The sequence below is a fragment of the Limulus polyphemus genome, unplaced genomic scaffold, assembly GCF_000517525.1.
Source record: "Limulus polyphemus unplaced genomic scaffold, Limulus_polyphemus-2.1.2 Scaffold345, whole genome shotgun sequence".
NCBI lineage: Eukaryota > Metazoa > Arthropoda > Merostomata > Xiphosura > Limulidae > Limulus > Limulus polyphemus.
The window spans coordinates 649746-657202 of NW_013665955.1; the positions used below are offsets into that span (position 1 = coordinate 649746).

Consider the following 7457-nt stretch of genomic DNA (forward strand, 5'->3'; position numbering starts at 1 on the left):
GATTAATGTCAGCCCACTTGGAAAGGTCAAGGTGGGGGATGTCACTACCCAGACAGTTCACACGTGGATTCCTGAAACCAATAAACAAAATAAAAATTTAGTCGGGTTCATATTTTTCAGTGATTTTACACCAGTAAAACGATTCAAATATTAAAATTCAAAAGCGCCATACACGAAGACTTCTTGGAAAGTAAACATTGCTCAAATTACACATACGATAAGAAGCAAAAAGATTCTATTTCATTCCTTTTCAATCGATCTTATAAATATTTTAAAAATCTAAAACTAAACAGTGAATTATTGCGTGTTAACACTTAATAGCATATAACAATTATGTTTTTGCTGTAAAAATCTACAAGTCCCTGTGTTCCATCCATTTTACTACTGAAATCCTTTTTTTTTCCATAATAACTCGCAGCAAGAAAGGTGTGGAATTAAGCATTTCTTTTCGAAGTTTTTGATAATTTTTTTATGGCTGAGAAAAAAAGTGCAGAGACTTGAGTGCGTCCGCTCAGCCACTTCTCCTGTGTATGTCACTGACATGTAATTGAGATTATCTGAAAAAACAAACAACGAAACCAAAACACCCTGATGAAGGTTAAGATGCCAGTAAAGTTTTGTTTGTTTGTTATGAAGTTCATTTATTTACATCTCAAACCCCCTCATTACTACAGACTTTAAGATGGAAACACACAAGATAAGTTTTAAACAACTAATCTTACCAAACATCCAGTTATTGCACAGTTACAACAGAGATGACGTTCTAAAAACTGTTCTCACAGAACTATACAAAACACTCAAGTTGAGCTTTCAACTGCAAATCTAACCAAAGCTCATTTATATCCGAATCAAATCTCACCAATAATGGCAGTATGCCATAAAATGATGTATTTACCTGTATGATCTTCTACCACACTAGAATTAGTGATGAAAAATTTCATCCACAAACCTCCAAGTTCTAGGGTAATTAAAAAGTTTTGTCAGATAGGATTCTAACATCATTTTTAACTTTAACCGAAAGCTAACTAACCCTTGAGGATGTGCAACCAACATGGCGTCCAGTTGAATGGTGTCCATCTCATCAGCATTTTCGCACAGAACTCTGCACAGTTGCACATTTCGGATTTCTTGGAGTTGCTCTATAGGTAAAACAAAAACAACTGAAGTTGAAAAAAAATTATCGCATTTTCTTTCACTTAAAGATTGTCATCTGATTGAAGAACCGGGTATTCAAGGTGAAGAACCGGGTATTCAATGACGTAGAATTGTATTTTTGTTTTCTACATCCTAGTTGGTGCCACTTGAGAGATGCATACACCAAAAAAACAAACAAAAAAAAACAAAACAGAACTACATTAATTTCAACAGTTCGTTTATGGTAGCTATTATATAGGGACAACGGTCAAATTATTGTGCTTGAATAGAATCCTGACAAAGTTATCAACTGGATTTCACCGCTATTGATAATAAAAGAGCCAATAGTTGACCAATGTTCTCTAACATCATTGCCTAAAAGCGCATATTTTATTCACTAAAACAGAATTTGTACGGCATAAAACTTACAATTGTTAACCATACAGATGAGTGAATGAAAGTTTCTTGGATATATCAGCACTAAAAGTACTCAGTTTATAACCGTTCGTTACATACGTTTTGATAGGTTGGAAACAATGAAACTTACCAGGACTGAAGGATGAAGGCCAACCACCGTTTTCGTACCAGAAACGATCTCCTCGCCTGATGTTAGTGAAATGTTCTGCAATTAAACAGGCAAAAGTTGGGCCTACAACAGCATTTGGGAGATGATACTCGGAGATACCTGCACTCCACAGGTCGATGTCATCCACGTGTCTTTGGATAAAGATACGTTAAAAATGCATGCTTAACAAAATCTTGTAAAGCATACAAACTGATGTTAATACTCACCTATAAGATAAATTTTGATAACTACACTTAACAACTAAGGAACGACACTGTAATTCCTTTTGGTGTCTCAAGAATCGTGTCAGCATTTTTTTAACCTTCTACCTATAAAACCTGGTATCGGTGCCATCTAATAAAAACCATCGAAAAGAACACATTTTTTCGTGTAATGTTTTTTAATATATTATCTGTACAAATTGAATGTGAATTTATCAACTCTTTATATACTGAAGAACGTTTACGATATTAATGATCGTATTTTGTTCTCGTTTTCACTATTTGGACGGGTAGTTTAGTAACTATTTCAATATTAAACATGTTTAAACGATATATAACTGTATACGTTCTATTATAGTAGCTGTTGCTTTTAAGAGTGGATATCAGTATTGATACTTTCAACTTAAAAAGCACTTTTTGCACACATGGTTTAAACGGCCAGGTCAGGGACCCCTAAGATTCACCTATAACAACCCTTAATTTATAACTGTTGACTCAAGGGTGAGTGACTTGTCAGCAGCACTAGCCGCCTATGTAACTAGTCCTAACCGAAGAGGATATTCGTTGTTACAGCTAAAATCATAACGTCCCTTCAGCTGAAAATGTGTAGCATGTTCCGTACCATACCACGGCTCGAACCTTCTGATACGTAGTCCGACACGCTAGCCATTAGGCTACGCTTGGCTTATAGTGAAAAGCAAAAAGTAGGCTTCGATCTGATAATCATAGGAAACCCCAGAAAAGAGTGTAAAGGTAACTTACACTTTATTCTTATCATTTCCCGTTTCTACGACAACACTACAACTTTTTTATCGAGTGAAATTTAATGAAATGAAACACTTCGACAGCAGTAATTAGTCCAGGATTTGCTCTGGCAATGATTATGATATTGAAATACTAGGTATCATAATTTAGCTTTATTTGAGTAATATATTATTGCGCTCTTACCTAACTGTACATATATATATATATATATTAAATTTTACACGGTGACGGAAATTAAAAATATAAATAATATCAAGTTATGACACTAAATGTAAGGCTCACAAATAAATAATAAAGACACACATCGAACACTATCAATCGCAAGAGAGCAATAACATAAAACAGTGGAAAACACAAAAATTCGCGTCACAAGAAAAAAAATAAAATAAAATGATACTGATTTGTTTGTAATTAAGCACAAAGCTACATAATGGGCTATCTGTGCTCTGCCCACCACGGGTATCGAAACCCGGATTCTAGCGTTGTAAGTCCGCAAACATACCGCTGTGCCACTGGGGGGCAAAATGATACTGATTTTATGAACAAAATTATAAATATGGTTAGCTGTTATTATTAATTATATATATATATATATAGTAAGAATGAATATCATATAATGGTGTGCTTTTTTGTTGTACAGCGCAAAGCTACAAAATGTGCTAGCAGCACTATACTCGTCGCAGGGATAGAACCTTCAATTTTTTCGCTATAAGCCCTCAAGCATACCAGTGGAATCATTGAACGAAGATACCAGCTACACATTATCTAGGTTCGGAAATACTAATGTATCATTTAATGATTTTTTTTTCATAAAGATTTAATAGTGACATAACCGAAGTTTTGTTTCTATAAAAATATCCTTATTTCAATTCAACATCAAAAGGTAAGCCTACCTACTGATTTTATTCTTTTAGGTGGTACTATGGTAGCGAATATCCACCAAGTTGTTTCGGTATATTTAAGCCTACGAAGCCATCCAATTAGGCTTAACATGGGTATCAAAATTTTGATGCATTTTTTTTTTCTCGTTTTATGTGTCCTGCAAGCTCGAAGAAGTTTTTTTTTTTCACTTACTTGTACAGCTGAGAATATTTCTGTACTGTCGTGTTGGGCATGATTCCGATTAGGTCATAAAAGTCACGTGCTTTTGGAAGTCCACAGTACTCTCTGTAATAGTTATAACCAGGGTTACCGTGTTCCCGGGAGCGCTGTATGTTGAGAGCTGCCAGATCCATTCCAAACCTCTCGCCAGGTTTCTCGAATAGGTGATTAGTTACCTAATAATAGTAGTAATTTAATATAAAACAGAAATATGTTAGGTTTAATGTACAGTGATATTAGGAATATTAATTCAAAAACTATCATAAGGTACACATGTTTATTATTATTTCGTTTGTCGTTATTCATTATCAGTAAAAAGTATAATTATAGTCATCATTCCGGGCTATCAAAAAGACCACAATTCATCGACTTATTGGTTGAAGACTCAAATAATCAACCTACTTCAGTGGTCACTTCAGGATCCATCCTGTTAGACTGTTGGTTTACTAGTCCCATCAAAAATGAGTCGATGATACCCGGCTTGTATAGATCGTATGGTTTTCTCAATTGCAAGGACAAACGAATGGACTCTATTGGAAACAACGACAGCTGTTTTAATTACAGTCGTATTTCGCTACTTCTTTGCGTGTAAAGATGGCTGTCTGTTAACGACATTTGCCTTAAGAAAATCTAAGCCTAAATCATTTTCCATTTACTTTGAAGAAGATCTGTTTCTCAGGCTTTAATTGCGAACTTCCAAAGACGCGGAGTCATGAGCAAAGTGCTTTATTTGTATACACAAATGTATAAAATGATGAGAGAAAAAAAAAAGAAAAGAGCAATTTTGAGCCGTGAAATGAAAAACGTACCAAGTTTGTCATGGAACTTGTTATATCTCTCAGTCACATCGGGGAGCAGACTGTGACCAAATCTGAAAGCAGATGTTTGAAAAGCTGATCGAACACCGGCGTTGATTTTTGGGTCATACCCATCGTAATAACCCTGAAAACAAATTGTTAATTACAAGGATTATTCCATCCAAAAACTGTATTTAGCGAAATATACTAGATTTATAACATCTCAAAAATACTTCTTTTAGAATATGAGTAATATTTTATGCTGTTAAGCGGTAGGTTGGATAATGGACTTTCTGTGGTATGCCCATCGTGGATATCAAAACTTAATTTTTAGAGTTATAAGCCCTCGTCATACTATTGAACCACGGGGGGGGGGGTGATCAGAACTTTGTAAAGCGTCAAGAATATTGTTTGTTTTGTTTTGAATTTTGCCCAAAGTTACACGAGGGCTATCTGCGCAAGCCGTCCCTAATTTAGTGTAAGACTAGAGGGAAGGCAGCTGGTTGTCACCACCCGCCGTCAACTCTTGGGCTACTATTTTACCTACGAATAGTGGGATTGACTGCACATTATGACGCCCCCACGGCTGAAAGGGCGAGCATGCTAGGTGGGACGAAGATTCGAACCTGCGACCCTCAGATTGCCAGTCGAGTGTCCTAATCACCTGGCCATGCTGGGCCTCGCCAAGAGTACGATTCTGGTAGACGTATAGAGAACAACGGGTTGATTGTTACATTTAGAATATTATTTTATTTGAAAATCTATTAAAATGTACCCAAAACTGTTGGTATCGGCCTTTTAAAAATCAATAGGACATTATAATCCAAATGCATTAAAACGTAACTTATAATTATTGATGTTTCCTCCCTCTTGTACGATATTCATTTAAGTGTAATTCACTCTAATCCAAGTATATTTTATAGCATTCCTCAATGCTTGTGGACACGTAATAACATTTTGAAAGTTATTGAGTAGTTTGTTATAATATAAGAACACACGTGAGATAGAAGTTCTAGGCCGTATTTCCTCATCATCTCAGTTCCAAGGATTGTAGGAACGAACTCCTTGTACGTAATGTGTTGCAGCTCGGCGATGACAATATGGCGCGTTTCTTGGTAGATCGTTTCGTCATCCCAGTGAGGATTAATCTGTCCTAAGGCTTCAGCGATTCTGTTATGTTCTCTCATCCATATTGTGTGCATTACAGACAACACCAGCTGCTCGTTTACTCGTTCATCACCTGAGCAATTACGTAGTTTAATTAATTTGATGAAAATATTTACTTTAATTTAGCACTCTTCTGAAAATAACTGTATATATTTTTCATAAAATGATTCCAATAAAAGATAATTCAAAACTAATTTATTATCTTTATCCTACTATTGTTTTAAATGAGGAGTCACAAATTTCAATAGTCAGGTTTATATCAGAGAATTCAAGTAACATCTCATTGAAACACACAGAAAAAATTTAATTTTTTGACACCAATTTTACGTCAATGGGGTCAAGGAAAACAAAATGATGGGCTTTTAGTATGTTTTAAATTTTTTACTTTATGATTCTATTTTAATATTTTGACTTTTTTATACAGTATTTTTTCTGAAAAAGAAAATATGTATATGTAACCTATTACTGAAAAAAGCAAAACACGACAGTTTTCTTATCATTTGTCATAATTTCAAGTCCAAACTTTTCAACGTTGAAACTAGTCATTAAAAGACAAACATATTCATACAATGCTTTATAACATATCAAAGTCTGTAAGTAATACAAGTTGAAGAGGGGTTGAAATGTGAAAGATGCTACTTGAACAGTAACTACGATAGTGGTTTTGGTCACCGATCTTACCAACCTTCTTTTAAGTAAATTTAAAATCAAAAGACCACCTACCGGCATCAAAGCAATAAACATTTCTTGGCCTAGCAGAGCAACCCACATCCGGATCAACTGTCTTCATGGGTAGGATATCTTTTAGGCCGAGTTCTCGGTAGAGTGGAGCGGATTTCAAAAAACCTGTAAGTGGACAGGTCCCATTTTATCCTTCTGGCTATTTATTTTATCATTAAGAATGTACTCATCATTATTCATCGGTTAATTAGTTTTGGACAAAAATCAAGGACTTTAAATTATTTGAAAATATTAAAATCGTTTTTGTTAAAAACCACTTTAAATCAACACTGATGTCATTGAGCTAACTACCATTTGATAAATAGCTTTAACGACGCCAATAGCTTTAAGATATAGATTGTTTGTTTGTAGTTAAGCACAAAGCTACACAATGGGCTATCTGTGCGCTGCCAACCACGAGTATCGAAACCCGGTAAGATATAGAAAGCCTTTTTTCTTTCTTTTTTAATGTCTAACACAGATGCGCTAGGCTTAATTTCGGAATAAATTTACCTACCTGTGGTATCGAAGAGTAGAAAAAAAATCAAAAGTTAGGGCGAAGAGTAGAAAAAATCGAAGGTTAATGGAATATTGTATTTTTGTAAGGCTTCTAGCCCCCCAGTGGCACAGCGGTATGTCTGCGGACTTACAACGCTAGAATTCGGGTTTCGATACCCATGGTGGGAAGAGCACAAATAGCCCATCGTGTAGCTTTGTGCTTAATTACAAACAAACAAACTATGGCTTCTATCTTGTATCTACTTAGTTCAACATGAAAGTAGTAAAAATTGGATCGAAAAGTTTGAAGTTTCACCTACTCACTATTGGCCCGGCATGGCCAGGTGGCTAGGGCGCTCAACCTCGCAATCTGTGGGTCGCGGGTTCGAATCCCCGTCACACCAAACATGCTCGCCCTTTCAGATTATTATTAATGATTGGGACTACCGTGTGTGTGTGTGTGTATAACTAGCTTTGTATGTTAAATAT

General features: G+C 35.4%; 1 protein-coding gene across 1 annotated transcript in view; it reads right to left on the reverse strand.

Annotated features, from left to right (window-relative positions):
• The window catches only part of LOC106457556 (peroxidase-like), a gene marked incomplete at its 5' end in the record, with an annotated part of 36326 nt that overhangs the window by 7360 nt on the left and 21509 nt on the right, over nucleotides 1-7457 (reverse strand). Inside the window, 7 exons of the mRNA XM_013916988.1 lie at nucleotides 1031-1139; nucleotides 1682-1851; nucleotides 3760-3962; nucleotides 4189-4316; nucleotides 4596-4728; nucleotides 5582-5823; nucleotides 6474-6596. Coding sequence (XP_013772442.1) covers nucleotides 1031-1139; nucleotides 1682-1851; nucleotides 3760-3962; nucleotides 4189-4316; nucleotides 4596-4728; nucleotides 5582-5823; nucleotides 6474-6596 — 1108 coding nt within the window. The remainder of the gene's footprint in view (nucleotides 1-1030; nucleotides 1140-1681; nucleotides 1852-3759; nucleotides 3963-4188; nucleotides 4317-4595; nucleotides 4729-5581; nucleotides 5824-6473; nucleotides 6597-7457) is intronic.